The sequence below is a fragment of the Peromyscus leucopus genome, chromosome 20, assembly GCF_004664715.2.
Source record: "Peromyscus leucopus breed LL Stock chromosome 20, UCI_PerLeu_2.1, whole genome shotgun sequence".
NCBI lineage: Eukaryota > Metazoa > Chordata > Mammalia > Rodentia > Cricetidae > Peromyscus > Peromyscus leucopus.
Genome location: NC_051080.1, coordinates 42,813,810 through 42,833,358, shown reverse-complemented (window position 1 = coordinate 42,833,358; position 19,549 = coordinate 42,813,810). Strand labels below are relative to the sequence as shown.

Here is a 19,549-nt window from a genome sequence, read left to right as displayed (position 1 = left end):
TATACCCAAAAGACTTTCTTAAAAAGCTCGTACATAAATCTTATAATCCCATCACTCTTCATAATACCAAAAAGTGAAAATAACTCATGTCTCTATCCATGCAGAAAATGGATACATTGTTTTGTATGTATGTAATGAAATGTTATTCAGCCATGAAGATGAATTGCTGATTTACTCTGTATTAGTTAATATTCTACTGCAGTGACAAAACACCATGACCAAAGCAAATTATAAAAGAATGAGTTTAACTGGGCTTATAGTTTCAAAGGTTAGGTCCATGACCACTGTGGTGGGAAACATGGAGGCAAGCACATGGGCATGGCACTAAAGCAGCACCTGAGAGCTCTACCTGGATCCCCAAGCAGGAGGCAGCGAGCACATGGGAATGGCAGGAGGTTTTTGAAGCCTCAAAGGCTTAACACCTCCCTTAACACACCTCCTCCAACAAGACCACATCTCCCAATCCTTCCCACACAGTTCCACTAACTGGGGACCACGTATTCAAACAAATGAGAGCCATTCTCATTTAAACTACCACATACTCCATAACTTAAATGACCATCTGAAAATGTCACAATGTAGATGTTTTATTATTTTATGTAACATTCTAGAATGTATACAAACCCAGAGAGAGAAAGCAGATTAAAACAGGCATCAATAGATACAGAGTATCTTAATGAGATGATGAAAAAGTTTTGAAACTAAACTGTGCTGGTAGTTACAAAATATTGTGAATAAAATAACCTTTATACAAAATATAATACCACTATCTATTAAGTTGTACTTTTTTTTTTTTTTTTTTTTTTTTTGGTTTTTCGAGACAGGGTTTCTCTGTAGCTTTGCAGCCTGTCCTGGACTAGCTCTGTAGACCAGGCTGGCCTCGAACTCACAGAGATCCACCTGCCTCTGCCTCCCGAGTGCTGGGATTACAGGCATGCGTCACCACTGCCCAGCAAGTTGTACATTTTTAAATGGTTGGTTGTATATTAATTTCACCTTTCATTTTTGTGCTTCTTGGAAGAACTGTGTGGAGCTGTATAGAAAAGAAATAAGCACTTTAAACAATGACAGCAATGTGCCAATTATGCAGATAAAAGATGCAAGTGAAAGATAATTATTGAAGGAAGGCACAGAAAGAGATCTGCAGCAAAGGGAAGAAGATAATAAAATCAATAGCAATGCCACAGACTAGTTCAAAGAGAACAGAAATAAAGATTATGGAGTTAAGGCCAAAGAATTGTGTTGCTACAGCATTTCATAATGATAATGCTGGTCAATGAAATGACCCAAGATGAACAACAAAGAAAAAAAAAGACTGTGAAACAAAGTTTTCTACCAGGGTGAGAGAGAGACCCCACAAACTAACACCTAGTAGCAACAACAACAAGTGTAAAAGGAGCTGGCTAGTGGGGATCAGTTGGTAAAGTGCTTGTTCCCCACCAAGAACAAGGAGTTCAGATCCCAGCATTCATGTAAAAAAAAAAAAAAAAAAAAAAAAGCTGAGGACTATGGTGCCATATTGCCTGTAATTCCAGTGCCAGAGAACAGAGGAAAAAGGATCCATGGGACTTACTGACCAGTCTAGTCAAATCAGTGCATTGCAAGTAGGTTCACTTTTGTTGATACTTCCATTTACCTTCTTGTAGAAAACATCAAAATCAAGTACTTGTTCATTCCAGTTACAACACATGAAACAAGAACTCAAACGCAAGGCCTGAAGTTTTCAGGCAGCAGGTATGTGGTCAGTGTCTGGAAGTTACTTACCCACAGGATCCACCTAAAAATATTCCTCCAACTACATGATAATATAATGAATTTTTACAAAGATTGTTAACAAGTGTGCAGCTTTTGGAGCTCTTTCTTATACATGCCAAAAGAAAGAGCTCATCAAAGAAGGTAAGGGCTCATTTTTCCAAAGGCAGTAAAGGTGCTAGCCATGGGATATATAAAATTCTTGCTTCTCAGTCTTCAAATAAAAGAGGCTACAGACAGAAACTAGACTGTGTTATCTACATTATATCAAGGTCATCACTGGTCTATGCTAGAAGAAAGGAGAAAACCAATAGAGTATTGTGGGAGACCATCTCCCAATTTTTTTCCCCTAGGGTACTCTTGAGGAGTGAGGGATAAGAGATTTAGATAGAAATATAGAGGGGAAAGAAAGACATAGGATAGCCTCAGGAGGGCCTGGATCCTTAACCACCAGCCCCTTCTGTCACTTCCAATGGGCTATTTAAAGGGATGCTAAAGGGTGGAGCAAAAGACCTCTCCAAGCACAGCCAAATGCAGACCATTCCAAATATCTGGTAACAATGCACGTGGTCAATCCATCCCCTTATGCAGTCCTGCTGTGTAAAGCAAGCTCAGATCTCACTAGGAAACCTCTGTGGGCTCCCACAGGTCCCTCCTCTTAATCTTTTAAAGAACCCCTCAGGCCTCTCAGATAGACTAGGTCTATCTTAGGTTGTCCTCCTTGATTATTTCTTCCATTACCCGTCATGGAGATATGCTTTCCATCAGGTATACTTTGGCTTAGGTTGGAAGCTATCAAGAAGAAGCCTGCCCATCTCTGACCACCAGCCTCTGGCAGGAGGGGGTATAGAGCTTAACTCAACTCTGACTCAGGAGCTTGCAAGTAGTTTGAAGAACCCAGCGATCCCTAGGCTGCCACACCCCCCAGTAGAGGAGTAGAGGAACACCAAGATGGAATGTTCTTTTCTGAATAAGTCTTAAGATGTCTATGAAAGACTTAGCTGTGCCAAGTCCTTTTTTAAATCAATAAACTCTTGATGCAAATCGCATCAAATAAACTGCATCAAACTTAAACATTCCCTTAACTTAAGCAAACTTGGTTCATTAATATCACCATAATTCTGGTATGAACATTACTATACATATTTGCAACTAGCATGACTATTAACTATATGTATTTACACTTCTTACAAACTTACATTAAACATTTAGACTTACATTCAACATTTACACTTTCCACAAACTCATTCAACATATACTCATTTATACTTCTTACAAACTTATATTCAAAAGGAAACTATAGAACTATTTTACAAACTTATATTCATAAAGAAACTATTTTACAAACATTAGCACATATCTACAAGAGGTCTCTTAGAAGAACTATTTACCAAATTTATATTCAAGAGGAACCTATTATCAAACATCTAGAAAGAATCTCTTAACAGAACTAACATATTCAAAAGCAAACTATTAGCAAACAACTAGAAGAGGTTTCTTAACTGAAGTATTAACAAAAACAGAAAGTACACAAATCATTTCTAAAGCTCAGAGTTTAAAGTCAACTTTGATATCATTCTGCAAGTTTTCTTGAGAGTTTTAAGTCAGAGACTAGTTCATCTAAGCTTGACTGAGAGTAAAATTACCTCTTCTTAATTTTTTAAAGTTGCTTTTTAAGATTACCACGAGTGCTTTTAATGATGCCAGTGTTTCTCTCTTGTATCTTAAGCACAACTCCTTAAGTTTTTTTCATACCCGAAGCAATTTCTCAGTGTAAAGACAATTTTCCCTTGTTTTCTAAAAGATTTCAAAGTAGCTTGTTGACAAACGGTATTAACACTTTAATAATCTCCTTAGAGCCAAGCTGTTCACCTGTTCTTACTTCTCAGGAAGTAAGACTAAGCATTTGGAGGTGAAAAAACAACAGAGTTTTGGGGCAGTATCGCCATTTTGAGCTGAAAGACTACATTTCCCATACTGCCTTTCTCTTTATTGTCCCATGGCTATGGATGACATTACAGACTATGTTCCCCAAGATGCCTTTCAGGTACGTCACATTTCCATTTCCATGGTTTGTTTTCATGCTTTTGCTTTTACCAAGGGAGATTTTTTGAGTCAAGTGTTTGTTCTTTTACCATGGGAGATTTTCCTTGAGCTGGCATTGATAGATGTATTTCCTTCACCTGACATTATTCCCAGAGCAGGGTCACGCCCACCCAATCGCACACATTTGGACAGGCATTTTGGTGACAGAAGCAAAAACCTCTCGTGGCTTGCTCTTCCACCTTACCAGGTCAGTGAAAGGAAAAGAAAGTACCTAAAGAAAAGTCTTTTCAGAGAGATTTTTGGGAACTAAGCCTCCACTGCTTCCTCCATGCCAGCAGACCCTCCCTGCCTCTTTTGTGGACTCACCTTGGGGGAGGCTGTCCTTGCTCCGCTTTCTGCCTGCACTTTCTGGCTAGGCTCTAGCCATAGGGGACTCTGGCTGCTGTTTTTCTAATACTGCCTTGAAGGAGATACAGGACTAGCAAAAACGATTTTCCCTGTTCCAAGAGGTTTTTTGTTTTTTCTTAGAGCAATTACAGGTGATTTTTCCATACTTACAGATGTTGTTTCCAAGTGAGTTAAATTTTTGCCCTTACAGAAAGAGGAAAAAAATCTGAGAAAGAAAAGGTCTGAAAAGCTTTTAGTTTTTTAGAGAGAGATTACTAAGACCTCTCCTCTCCTTGGCTTCATGGCCAAAGAGAAACTAATTCTGATGGTACAACATTTTCATACAGTGGCAGCATCAGAGGAGTGAAAGTTTTATTTCACCCACATCCACCTCAGGAAAATTCTTTCCTCTGCCTCTCAAAGCTTGATTCTAAGATGTCTCCAGGCCAAGAGCTTCCATGGAAATCTTTTTCTGCCCGTTTTTTTGTTTTTTTTTTGGGGGGGGGGCATTGTTGTTGTTGTTGGTTTGGTTTTTTTGTTTGTTTGTTTGTTTGTTTCCATCTTTGATAGATTTTTCTGACTCTTCCCCAAGATTTTACATTCACAGCCACATAGCTAGAAAATCAAGGACATAGTTTCTCTGTCTTTTGCTTATCTTATTCTAAATTTTTTCTTAAACTACATTCCTAACTCAATAATTTTATATTCTACTTTACTCTAAATTTCTTCCTACACTATATACCTATATTCCACTTTATAATTTTTCCTTAATTTTTATAGATAGAAATTAAAAGAGAGAGAGAGAAACTTAGATATAGAAAAATATATGCTGCAGCCTCACTTTCCAACTTCATCATTCCACCACCTAACTCCTGAGAATAAAATACTGTCACCTCTATCAATTCCTTATTGGCATGCCTTACACCCATGAAGCCCCCTAAAACCCTTTTCGTCAAGTCCCTGGGTCCCCGTTCCTGGCACCATTTGTGGGAGAACCATCCCCACCTTTTCCCCCTTAGTACACTTGAGGACTGAGGGATAAGAGATTTAGATAGAAATACAGAGGGGAGAAAGAGACAGACAGGAACACAGGATAGCCTTGGGAGGGCCTGGATCCTTATCCACCAGCCCCTTCTGTCTCTTCTAAAGGGCTTTTTAAAGGAATGCCAAGGGGTGGAACAAAAGACCTCTCCTAAGCACAATCAAGTGCAGACCCTTCCAAACACCTGGTAACCACACACATGGTCAATCCATCCCCTTATGCAGCCCTGCTGGGTAAAGCAAGCTCAGATCTCACTAGGAAACCTCTGTGGGCTCCCACAGAGTATGGCAATTCCAAAGCCCTAATCAGAAATTCTAAGCCAATAAGGGATTCTCATAGTATCTAAAAATGCAAGAAAAGATAATGAGAAAAGCTTATTCTATAACTTCAAATACCACGGAGAGTTTATAACTACATACACTAACCAAAAAAAAAATTTTAAACCTTATTAGTTCTTTTGTGTTATTTTGAAGCTTTGGTCTAAGTTCAAATGATTTCTTCAATCTTAATAATAATAAAGTTAATTCTATAGACAGTCTTAAAAATTGTTGCACTTATTAAGTTTAAAGATTTTAAACATGAGTAAGTCTGGCAGCATAAGCCTTTAATCCCAGCACTAAGGAGGCTAAGGCAGGTGGATTTCTGTGTGTTCAAGACAAGCATTTTCTACGTAGCAAGTTCCAAGAGAGATAGGGCTATATACTTAGACCCTAAAAAAACAAAACAAAAGGATTTTAAACATTTACTTTCTAGGTGGTACAAAAATCAGAATAAGTTTTTAAAATAAATTTCCATTCACTTAAGTTGAAGAGATATGTTTTAAGACTTAATATATATATATATAATATATATATTAATATATATATATATCTCCATCACAGAACTTTTTAATTGTGTAGAAAGTCTATTCCTATTTTACAAAACAAGTCCACAAAGGCTGAACAGAAAGAAAGAGGGGGGGGCAGGGAAAGAAAAGAAAGGAATGTGCAGTTAAATGTAAGCTATTTTACTGTTTTAGCTCTTTAGTTTTATGTTCACAGGACTTTACTAGATTACAATGGAGTGTTCATAATATGTCATGAATCAAATTGTTATATGAAGTCCAAAAAGAGAAAACCATAGGTCAAAAGTAACAAGTCAAGAGGATTTAAAGGTAGGGACAATGACTAACACAGATATGACTAACACAGTAGACAGCAAATGGTTAAATGCATTACTAATTAATTTGTAAATGTCAAAAATGATTTTGTGTGACCAGCAATGTAATCTTCATTTTATCTAACACAACTTGGTCACCTTCACATCCTAAAAGTCTTGTAATTACAATGGATTACAAACGCATGTTAAGGCAGTTAATTATAACCCTGTTGGCCATAGTCACACTAAATCACTGGAAATCTCTTTCCCTAAGTGGCTAAAAACAGAATAACTTGAGTAATGCTTTCAGGTCACCACCAATTAAGCAATAGGCAGGTGTTGGAAAAGTGAGACTGAGTGAACATTACAAACAAGCTATGCCTTCCTAGCAAAGCAGTTAAAATTGTGTATCTGCATAATAACAACAATTAAGGCTCAGACAGCTCTTAATCATATTTTAGTACTAACTTTTCCATATGCCCATATGTACCTGCTCTCTAACCCGAACTTCCCAAGACGTCTCTTCTATGCAGCTCCTTTTGAGTGGAGCTCTTCAGCTGTACTCACACTTGGCATTGTTTTAACTTTATTACAAACTACTAATCAAAACTTAAAACCTGAAAATAGTTTTAAATATCATTAAACTATCATTTCATTTGTAATGATTTTTGTCTAAATGTAATACCAATCACTAGCATAAACCTGAGTATTACTCTCTAGGGGTGTATAATACTAAATAATTTGTCCAAATGTCCAATGCAATTTTCAAAATTCTTTCTTGCCAAAAATTTAAACATTTATAAAAAGACTTGTTTTGAGAGTGGTTTACATTTATGACACTTGACCTTTTGCTGTAAATACCACAAAACTCACATCTCAAATACCATGCAAGGAGGAAATCTGATCAGCCTGCAGTAGCCATCTACATGGACCAATATCAGATATTGTTCTAGACTGTACTAAGTCATGTGTTACAAATATGATTCCACAGCCCCTACTGTGGAATTAGTTGTAATCTGTCTCGTTTAAAATGTGTTTTTTATAGGACATCTGGCCTTGAAACTTGTACCTTCCCACTGAAAAAATGCTTAGTGTTTGGGTAATTTTCCCTCTTTTAATGTACAACACCACATGGGTGGTATAACTAAGTCCAGATTTTTTTTTTCTAAACTTAAATCCAAGTAACAGATGATGGTTAAGGACTACTAATTACCAAGTAAAAGTTTAAGAAGAAACTAAGCTGCAATATAACTACAGATTTATAAATAAATCTCAAATACTAAAAGTTCACAAAATAAATTTTTGTGAGAATGTAACATTGGTCTATTTATTTCCCAGAATCACATTATTTAAGTGAAAATGGATAATACAGATTTAGAATCAAAGATCACATAAACAAATTTTAAAAAAATATAGAAGCCCAATGAGTTACTCTAACGAAGTATTTACTTCAAATAGGAAATAATTTTTAGCTCATAAAAATCTCTAACTTCCCAGAAATTAAAAGTTTTTATCTAAGATAACATAGTATATCTACTTAAGATACACTAAAACTATCTTATAATTCTTATAAAGAATGGCATTTCAATCATACTTATCAATTCTCTTAAGACTAGAAAAAAAAAAAAAAAAAAAAAGACTAGAAAGCAATCAGGCAATGATGTGCAAGCATACCAAGAAGAATTCCAGCACAAAAGTCTACAAAGCAAGATCTTGTCTCAGACAACCAATTAAATAAAGATCAAGTGTGCTGAGGATACGATACAGGGAATGAGAACTCTACATGATCCCTAGTAGGGTTACAACTGACTAATCAAACTTTATATAAAAACACCCTTTAGATACTTTACCAAGATTTAAAAATAGCTTTGTAAATAATTATGTTACTTTAATGGACATGTAGAAAGTTAAGTATACAAGATTTATGTGACAGCTGACCTACCTGAAAGCAAATAAAATTACTGTGGAAAGTAGTTAACAGTAACAGCTAGGCTCAGCAGTTTCTTACCTGGATTCCATCTTTAAGTTTCAAGATGCATTCCATTGTATTGATGGTAATTACCACAGGTTCAGAGCCCAGTTTTGTCCACGGTACATGAATCCTCAGTTCATGAATATGGCCACTTAAAAAAGTGAATGGTAATTTCAGTTCCTTAAAACATAAAATATTAAATAAAAGTTAGTAAATATTTAAAGTGTTGTTATTGTCATATATAAGCCCCTTTCTTAAAGGCAAAGAAATTTTTCAAAAAAATTTGAGGCATTACTGCTTATCAAAAATTAGAATCATCAGTCCAGCAGTGGCAGCATACACCTTTAATCAGGAAACAGAGGGAGGTGGATCTCTGTGAGTTCCAAGATAGCCAGAGCTACACACAGAGAAACCCTGTCTCAAAAAACTAAAAGTTAAACTATAGGTAATAATAAACTACAAAAATGTGCTATACAAGTTACATTTTAAAAGTTATTTAAATTCTCCATGTTTCAGTTTCCTAATCTGCCAAATAGAACAGTCTACCATCCAGGTACATGATACAGGTTTATAAATGCTGGAGTAGCAGCAATCATAGAAGAAGTCAGCAGCAAGACTTGGGCTATCCATGATGGTATTTTTTTTTCCCTATCTCACAGCATGTCTCCAAACATGTCCCTAAAACAAGCTGAAAAAGAGGCTTACTTGGAGACACAAGACTGACCTGACGAAAGAGACTGGATAATCTACTGTGCTGTACCTAATTAAATATTTAACCTAGCTATGATGAGGGTATCAACTTGAAATGCTTCCAATTGCTTTCCACTATTATTACGCAGATCTAAAAAATAAACATAAATTTGACCAAAATCACTTCATACTCATCTCACTTTTAGATAAAATTTTTGCAACAAATCAAAGAAACTATATTTACTGCATTTGTACAATTCTGCAGGTACTTGTAAACTTAATTACTATTAAACATATATTTTTTTGCCTGAATACTTGTGTCATAACATAATAAAAATACATCTAAGTACAGGTAAGTGGTTAAAACCAGTAACTGTGGAACCATCAGACATGGATTCAAATCCTGTCTCTGTCATGTACTAACCCAGTCAAACTGGACAAATTTGTCTCATCTGCCTTCTTTTCATTATATGCAATGTTTAGATTAGAACAATAGTTTTGAGGATTAACCAGTTCATTCATAAAAAGTGTTTAAACTGTCTTTCTCACACAGAACTCACTCTAAGGATGCTAGCACTAATATTATAATTACTATTATTATATAAGTGTGGTCAAATGTATGACTACAACCAGAAATTTTTTGTTGTTGCTGTTTTGTTTTGTTTTGTTTTTTGCCTAAAACCAGACTATTAAAATTTTGTTGTTACTAACCTTTACTAATAAGTGCATCTCATTATAGTAAGCTTAAAGAGGTAATAACGTCTTCAAATACTCTTCCACTGGCACAAGATTATATGCTAATCAGTATTTACAACAACACAATATTACTAAATACTTCTCCCTTCTACCTCCTTTACCAACACTGTCTTCAATCACAATGAGTGGTTACATTTCCACCGCTTGCACCTCCTGACTTGTGCAACAATGTATTTGCAAAATGTCTAACAAACTTGCAGTCTATGGACACAAATCAATTTTCTCAGAGAGAAGATACTTTGATTAAATTCAAGAACTCAGTGTCATCAGAATGCTAATTCATCAACTGAGCTACTATCAACATACTAAAACAGGAGCAGTTCTCTACATTAGAGAATGGAATACATTAGAGAATGGAATTATGAGCCATACAGGCCATGTCAGAGGTACAAATCAAATTCTATATTTAGTAGTCATCTGATTGTCAATAAGATTGTTTACAAAGTGCTGTGAAAAATCCTTTTGTGCACTGTGACGATTTGTAGCTGTAATTGGTTTAATCAACAAGCTGACTGGCCAATAGCTAGCTGAACAGGATAAAGTTAGGCAGGAAAGCTAAACTGAAAATGATGAGATGAGGAAGAGTGGAGTGAGAGGAGTCTCCAGCCAGACAGAGAACGAGTTGGACACACAAAATGGGATAGAGGTAAAGGCTACAAGCCTTGGGGCAGTACGTGGATTAATAGAAATGGGTTAAGTTGTAAGAGCTAGTTAGTAATAAGCTTGAGCTATTGTACTGGCCGAGCATTATAATTCATATTCAGTCTCTGAGTCGATTATTTGGGACGGGGCAGTCGGGACAGGAAACATCCGCCTACAACAAAGTATTGTGATAAACAAGGGTGCATCTACTTTGAAAAGGGTAAAATACAAATGTTGATTACTGTACCTAGATCTTCAAGTAACCAACAACAAATTACTTCCTTCCTGTTATTTCCACTCCTAGAAATACAAAGCTACATCTTTAAAATGCTGTACTCGCAACCCTCCACTAGAATATCTACACACACACACACACACAGAGAGAGCTAAAGAGGCAAAGTACCTACCACGTGGTGTGAGGCTTGACAATGAGAACTACAAGTCAGGAAAGGAGTGGGAGAGGTGCTTCCTAAAACACCTGTACACAGCTGTACATGGCTGTGCACGGCTGTACATGGGATATTGCTAGCCAAGATTTAAGTTGAGAGTTGAATATCTCTCAGAAATCTAAGTCTAACCAATCACAGTGATCCATGCCTATAATCCAAGCTACTCAGGAAGTTGAGGCAGGAGAATCAAGTTTTAAGGCCAAACTAGGCAACAAAGGACTTTATCTATAAAACTAATTACTTATTATAGGTAAGCTATAATTGTGTGTGAGGGGGTGTTCTTTTATAAATATAAATTTAAAATATTAAATGAACATAAAAGACAACAAACACAAAACACGTGACTTTATATCTAACTTAAAACCTTTGAACAGCAAAGAAGACAGGAAATGGCCCATATTAACAACAGGTAAGAGAGAAAACACATGAAAACCGCTTATCTGGAAAAGTGTTAGTATCTACTGTATAGAATTTCTAAAATCTAACAACAAAATCCTATTTCAAAAATGGATGGAGACGCCATGCACAGTGGTGCACCCCTCTAACCCCAGAACTGGACGGAAACAGGCGGCTCTCGGAGTTTAAGGCCAGCCTGGTCTACACAGCGAGCACGAGAAGACGGTCAACATTCAAACCATCACAGAATGCAAACATAAACCAGTGAGCTCTGATCCCGTATTTATTAATGTGTACACTTTTTAAAATATAATTGCAGACACATAAATCAATAAGGAATAAATAACAGATTCACCACTAGCAGAATATGAAAAGAATTTCTTCAAAGTCCTATCAAATTATAAAGAAAACCCGCCCAGAAACAAAGGTAAGTCGATGGTTATATATGGACAGTTGAGGTACTCTTTCCTCCTTTCTTCTTCCAGTGAAGAAAGCAAGTACAGAAGGGGATTCTGGGCAGTGTTTCTGTGAAACTGAAACACACCCTCCTAGAGACACAGAGAAGCTCTCCTAACTTTCAAGACTCAGGATCTCAGAATAGGGTCACAAGACTCCTTCCCAATGATGCATCAACAGTGACAATTGTTGCTTAGAAGAGACTCCTCTGTGACTGATCTGCCTGCCAGCTGTGCAGAGAGTTCCAGGGATGCAGCTTTTGGGAATATATCACCTATGCTGAGTGAACATTTCAAAGATGCAGCTGTCTTTCCCTTACCCATTATAATCTAAATCAGTGGTTCTCAACCTTCCTAATGCTGCAACTCTTTAATACACTTTATGTGATGGTGATCCTAACCATAAAATTATTTTCGTTGCTACTTCGTAACTAATTTTGCTGTTATGAATTGTAATGTAAATATCTGATAAACAACCCCTGTGAAAGGGCTGTTAGCAGAGTCGAGACCACAGGTTGACAAACACTGCTCTCCTCACCCAGGTTCCTGGAAGCAACTACAGGCGCTCACAAGCTCCCCAAGCTAGACTTGGGTACACCTGTTTCTTTTCTGTCATCAGTGCCCTGCTCAAGTCAAGTGACACTGCTCATGCTCCCCTCAAAAATAACACAGCAGCGAGAAAAGGAGTTTTTCAAGGGCAAAGTGTATTAGAGAGACTTGTTTGGCTTTTTTTTTTAAATGAAAACATTTCCTCCTAGAGGAAGAAGGAAGACATATTGGATTCAAAAAGCTAATGAAGTGTACCTTAGTTAGAAAGCTCTTAATGTTAGATGGTTAACAATCCCCCTGCCCCAGGTTAGTAATAAATAATTATTGAAGAGAGGAGAGACTTTTGGGTATGGCAGCTTGCAAATTGTGCAGTGAGCTCCAGGGATACAACAAACATGAGTTGTCACCCGTGCTAAGGTGGGATTTTCAGGGGTGCAGGTGCCTTTGGAACACTTACACTCCCACTAGTTCCCCAAGCCGGACTTAGTAGAATCGTTTCTTTGCTCTGTTGTTAGTGTCTAAAGTAAATGGGGTTTGTTCACATCCCCAGAAAAAGGCACACAATGAAGTGAAATGAAGGTTCTCATTAATCTCAGAGTGTGGTGAATCAACTGCATGTTGTAATCCTGTGGACAATCACTAAGACAGTAACTCAAAAGTAACTTGAAATCAAAAGAATAAGGAGCTGAGAAAAATCTCTATTAAATACAAAAGTAAATGGCAGAGGCACACCAGAAGGAAAAAATGACAAAAGAACAGAAAGTAATTTGAAAATGAAAGATGAAAATCCAACCATATAAAATGTAAGTACTGAACATATATGAATTAAATACTCCAACCAAACGGCAAAGACTGTCAGACGATTTAAAAACATAAGAGATGTGAATATATACTCTCTACAAAAGAAACACTTCAGATAGGAAAATACAAATGTAGTGAAAATAAAAAACCAAATATATATTGTCCTAGTTTGCCTTCTGTTGCTGTGATAAGCACAACTTGAAGAGGAGAGGCGTGTGTGGCTTCCAGGATACAGTACGTCACCAAAAGAAGCCGAGGCAGCAACTGGAGCAGAGACCATGGAGAACGCTGCTGACTGACCTTCCTCCCTCCCCGTTTGCTCAACTGCCTTTCTTACACAGCAGCCCCACCTGCCCAGGGACAGCGGCACAGTAGGCGGCCCACAGGCCAGTCTGATGAAGGCAATTCCTGACTGAGCTTCTCTCCTCAGGGTTGGGCAAGTGAACAAACAAGATTAGCCATCACACATATCGTGCAGATAGTAACTACAGAAAGCTAAATTATACCATTATCAGATAAGACAGACATCATAAGGGGATCTAGAGAAAAATGTTACTAAAGATCAACAGTTGGAGACTATCCTGGACTACATGAAACCATACCCAAAATATGAAAATCTAATAGGGGTGGGCCTGAGTGATGGCCCAGTGAGTAACAGTTCATACTAAGAAAATCTGAGCATCCAGTTCAGATCCCTGGACTCATGGAGGAAAAAAAAAAAAAAAGAGGCACAGCCATACCTATAACTCTAGCACTGGGGAGAGAGGGAAGACGGGAGGACTGCTGGGATTTGCACCCATCAGGCTAGCTCCAGGTTCAGTAAATATTCTGCCTATAGAAATAGTGGAAAGTGGGGCTGGAGAAATGGCTTAGAGGTTAAGTGCACCGACTGCTCTTCCAGAGGTCCTGAGTTCAATTCCCAGCAACCACATGGTGGCTCACAACCATCTGTAATGAGATCTGGTGCCCTCTTCTGGTCATACATGCTGTATACATAATAAATAAATAAATAAATCTTTAAAAAAATAAATAAAAATAAAAACATATACATTAAAAAAAAAAATAAATAGTGGAAAGTGATAGAGAAGTACACAAAGTGTCCTCCTCTGGCCTATACTCACACACAGAGGCATGAACACACATGCACATGCCAATGTACATACACCTCACACACTTATGCCATGCTCACAGACACCACACTTACAAACACATAAATACACACATACACACAAACACACAGCCACACCAAATAAAACAAAGAAAAGGTCAAATAGGACATGTTACAGTGATAAAAAAAAAAAAGATCAATTCATGAAGAACACATAAAATATACAAGAAAGTCACAAAATACATAAGGCAAAATCTAACAAAACTGAAAAGAAAAAAAAACACCTCAAAAATAATATGGCTCAGTGGCTAAGAACACTTGTTCTTAGCCGGGCGGTGGTGGCGCACGCCTTTAATCCCAGCACTCGGGAGGCAGAGCCAGGCGGATCTCTGTGAGTTCGAGGCCAGCCTGGTCTCCAAAGCGAGTTCCAGGAAAGGCGCAAAGCTACACAGAGAAACCCTGTCTCGAAAAAACCAAAAAAAAAAAAAAAAAGAACACTTGTTCTTGCAGGGGACTCAGGTTCAATTCCCAGCACCCACGTGGCAGCTCACAATCATCTTTAACTCCAGGGGATCTGACACCTCTGTCCTCCAATGGCACCAAATACAAATGTGGTGCACAGACAGACAAGCAGACAAAAGAATCATACACTTAAAATAAATTCAAAAATAAATTTAGCTTAAAAAATAAAAAATACTAGTGGAAGGTAGGCATGTAGCTCAGCAGGTAGGGTGCTTGCCCAACCAAGCTGATGACCCCAGTTCACTCCCCAGGACCCATGCAGGAAAGGAAAGAACCAATTTGACAAGAAGGAAGTCTATTCTCATCACATCTGCTCACATTTTGTTAAGATTTTCTAGACATGCAGTACTAAAAATAAAAACTATAAGCGTTGATGGTATCTAAACATTATATACTAATTAAAAAAATAACTGGCTTAAAAGACATAAAACTAGTATTACTTATAATGGTATAACAGTGTGCTACACACCCACTAGGAAGCCAAAAATTCAAAGCAACAAACATACCAAGTAGGAATAAAAATGTGAAATAATTAAAACTGTCACAGTATGACTGCTAATACACTGTTATTTTAATATGTATTGCCAATAGTTTAATAGTATTGATTCTGTTTATGTTGTTTGGTTCTGGGTATTGGATCCAGGCGCTCACACGAATTAAGCCTGCCTTCTGTGAGGAGGCTGCCCCTCCAGCTCTGTTTTGTGTCTGGGAAATGAGTTCTTTGTCAGATGTGTGTTAATATCGCATCTTCCAATTTGTCACTTGCCACAGTTACTTTCTTAAAATAGTTTAACAGTATTGGCAATACATATTAAAACCAAACATATGACGACCTCCTAGGTATATACTAAAGGAAAATCACTGCTTATGTATATAAAAATGTACATATAAGAATGTTCATAGGCACTTTCTTTATAATAGCCAAAAATATAAACAACCAAAAGTGCTACTGATAAAAAAGATAAATTGTGGGTTTTTTTTTTTTTTTTTTTTTTTTTTGAGGAAGGGTTTCTGTGTAAGAGCCCTGGTTCTTCCTGTCCTGTCCTGGAACTCACTCTGTAGACCAGGCTGGCCTTAAAGTCACAGAGATCCACCTGCCTCTGCCTTCCAAGTGCTGGGATTAAAGCCTGCACCACCACCATCCAGCTAAATTGTGGCCATCTTATACAAACTACTGCTCACAACAATATGGGAGTTAGTAAAGAAGGGGCTAACCAGAAACCAGAAATCACTCCGTGTATCAGAGACTCAAAAATAGGAAAATAAATCTTTTTTTTTTTTTTTCCGGATTTATAAAAAGCAAAAACCTCTTTCTTGACAGAAATCTAACTGCCAGGGCATGTAGCTCAGCAGGACATGTGACCAGCATGCATGAGTTCCAAATTCAGTTCTTTATATGTGTAAAACAAACATCAGAAATGAGATTAGCAGTGTCTTAGGGGTGAGGTGTGTTAGTTACGCAGGAGAACCTTTTAGGGTACTAGAAACAGTCTGTGTCTTCATCCTGATGGTAAATTCACAGATACAGCCATCCTGAAAGTTGAACTATTATACTTCAGATTTGTTATCATTTTTTAAAACTGTAAATGAAAATATTAAGACATCCAATTAAGCCCGAGGAGAACTGAGGAAGGATCTAGATTATCCAGTAACAGGAAAGAGTACTCTATGAAAATCTTCACCATCAGATCAAGTCCTCCCTTATCTCCTACAGAGCAGCTGGTTTCCACAGATAACCTGGATTCTCAAGCAGAACAGAAGTACTTGGCATATGTTACTGATAAATGTGGTAAGTGAATTAATAAACATATGAACTTTGAAGTCACAGTTCATTTGCATCAGATCGTTTCAATGCTAAAAATAATAAAAAGTGATTAATAAAGATGTTTCCAATTTTATCATCATTCTCCATCTGTGTCTACACCATCTCTGAGGATGCCGTGGGTAATGTCATTTTTCCTGGTAAAGGAACGCACTTTCTTTGACATGTGTGCGACCTTGCTGTCTTTCACTCTTCCACTGGCCCAAGAGTAGAACAAGAATGTAATGTTCTCCAGCTTCATATAAAACTGACTGTGCATAGTTGGCAAGGCTTGGGAACTGAGTAAACAGGATGAAAAAATCTGCTAACAAGAACAGAACTGTTTTCCTATCAGCTGAAAACCTTTGAGAATCCTAATAGAATAAACCCTCGCTAGGTAGAAAGCCTCATTTTTTTTCTATAAAATGAAGTCTTTAGCTACACAGCAGCAAAACACACTAGCAGGAAACTTGTCTGTCATTCAAAACATAGTAAGCAGGTTATGTCTAACAACCGAAGATGTTTCCACTGACAGCTGTACGACGTACCTGTTCCAGGACATCTAACTTTAACTCGAGTTTGCTGAGAACCACGTCCCCGCCCCATAGTGAAAGCTGGAGATCCGAGGGCTTTAAGTTCTTGATATAGCGATTCACATAGCTCATTAAAATCGGAGTTACGTACGACTCCAGCATCTTCGAAGTGAGGACTCAACGGCCGATCCTGAAAGGGGTACAGACAGAAATGTATCAGAATCGGCGGGCAGCGAATGGAGAAGCACTTCTCGGGAAGGCAGGCCGACGAGCGGCAGCAAGCTTCCCCCGGAACGCCCTCCGCGTCCGGCCGCCACCTCCCCGCGACCCGCGCGCCTCACCTGGCCGGGAGTGGGCAGAGAGGCGGCGACAGGAGGCGACGGCCCCTTCACTCCGGCCCTGCCGCAGCCCAGCCTGCCCCTGAGGCGGTCGACTCCGGGAGCGCAGCCGGACCTCCGGCCATCGAAGCCGAGCTGGCGTCCGGCCCGCGCCAGGCGCCGCACCCGCGGCGAAGCCAAACAAGCCACAGAGCGGCGGCTCGCACTCCACCTCCGGGCACCTGGCCGCCGCCGCCGCCGCGCCGCTCGCGTTCCGCGCCACTTCCGGGTGTGCTCGCTTCGCTGTCCGACAGGCTCTCTCGGCGGGACCAGCGACTCGGAGCCTCTGCCCGGGACGACTCCGGCGGGGCTGGGCCCGCACCCCCGCTGCCACCGCGTTCCGGGCTCGGACCGACCTCTCCGCAACGCTCGGGGCGGGGAGCGGACCGGTAAAGCGGAGGCACCGGGGATCCGGAAGTGGCGCTGCGGACGGAGGCGGTGGCGGGGAGGCGCCCCAGGGCAGGCCGGGAGACTGGAGCAGCGGGACGTCGGGACTCTGCGGCGGAGGGAGGCAGGAGCCTTCCTTCTTCCAGCGCTGAGAACAGACGGCTGCTTCCCGCGGCTGCTGGGGGAACTGAGAAGGGGAACCGGGTCCGGTGGGGTGGAGGTAAAAGGCAGGGAGGAGGAGCTAAGTAGGGCGGAAGATTTAAATTTACAACTGAAGTTTATTGGGAAGGTGGCTGAGGGCACGAAGTTGAGAATGCGCTTAGAGCAACCGTGTACGTAAGCTCGTTCTTTTCCTTTCTCAAAGCATGGTGAGATAATCCCTAGCTAGCGAGCGCAGGTGCACAGAATGGAGGACAAACGGCCAGAGACGGTCACTGGGCGACTATGAGACTACAGTCCGATATGGGGCTCCCCAAAAAGCTGAACAAGTATCAAAATAAGAGCCCTGGGTCAAAAGTGAGATAACTGAGAAGGAATAAATTCCGTTTTAAGGGCCAGTGTGGGTTATGTTATTAAATAGATGTATAAAATGCTTCAATGCAGCCACTTGTAGACTAACAGCAGACACTCAGACTTTGGAAGACGTACCCGAGTGGGTGGAAACAGCACCGGATAAGTTGTCTCCTTTTTTGTTGTCGGTTTTGTTTGTTTGTTTTGTTTTGTTTTTACCAGCGTCTTACTTTGGGCAACTTCTGAAGAAAACATTGTGTCTTGAATTTAGTTTTCCTGTATAGGTTATTCAGTACCCACTCATGCCTAAAACTCTTTTGAAGTTAAAAAAAAAATTACTATTTCCTGAAAGAGAATTGGTGATTGCTGTAAAAAATGAGATTTATGGAGATACCAAATTTTATTTTAATAGTGAAAATAAATGTATTAGATTTCACACGCAGAAAAGCAGCAATTGCTAATTCATAGCAGCTGCTTCCTCAAATACCTTAATAAATAACCATGTAATTTGAGTTATGAAAACTTAATTAGCAAAATAAACATTTTAAGTTACCTGCATCACTTGAACAGCAAGTAGGTTGAAGCTATGACTGAGAAGTTTTAATATTAAAAAAATATTCCACAGCCTGGGCAGTGGTGGCACACACACCTGCTCTCGGGAGGCAGAGGCAGGCAGATCTCTGTGAGTTCGAGGCCAGCCTGGTCTACAGAGTGAGTTTTGGGATAGACTCCAAAGCTATGCAGAAAAATCCTGTCTCAAAAAACAAAAACAAAAATCATTCCACTAAACATATAGATGTGTGACAATCTAATAAAACATTGTCAGGATGTTAGCCAGATTCTTAAAATAAGCAGCAATAAGTGTGACTAATATGTTTTAGCAAAAAATAATGTAGAATGCTAAACATGTCATTTTTCTTTTGTAACCAGGAAAGGGTGCCAAATCCCTAGCCTAAAAATATTATCCGGGCACAGTTTGTAGTATCAAAAATTAGTAGTTATCCACCTGTGTTCAATTGAGCATTGTTCTATACGTAGTTAAAATAAATTTAATTCCTTTTCACCAATATTGTCAAATGAGTAGGCTTTCCCAAATATCACATGTGCACAAAGTCTTTCTGAAGTCTCTCTTGAGTAGAGAGTAGTTGTACAGGAATGCCCTCGGTCTGCATCTGCACAGGGGGCTGAGCAGAAACTCAGCTTTCCCACCAGTAAACATGCGATTAGCTGTAGGATC

General features: G+C 39.0%; 1 protein-coding gene across 6 annotated transcripts in view; it reads right to left on the bottom strand.

Moving 5' to 3' along the window:
- The window catches only part of Vps13b (vacuolar protein sorting 13 homolog B), a 527,154-nt gene extending 509,683 nt beyond the window's left edge, over window positions 1–17,471 (bottom strand). For 5 of the 6 annotated variants that reach the window (XM_028884474.1, XM_028884475.1, XM_028884476.1 and 2 more), the window contains exons 1-3: window positions 17,380–17,471; window positions 17,054–17,228; window positions 8,373–8,516 (exon numbers count right to left, since the gene is read on the bottom strand). In XM_028884474.1, coding sequence (XP_028740307.1) covers window positions 8,373–8,516; window positions 17,054–17,200 — 291 coding nt within the window. In that variant the 5' untranslated portion in view covers window positions 17,201–17,228; window positions 17,380–17,471. Of the gene's footprint in view, window positions 1–8,372; window positions 8,517–17,053; window positions 17,229–17,379 lie in introns of those variants that run through there. The other variant, XM_028884477.2, reaches the window with a different exon arrangement.
- Window positions 17,472–19,549: the final 2,078 nt, after the last annotated feature.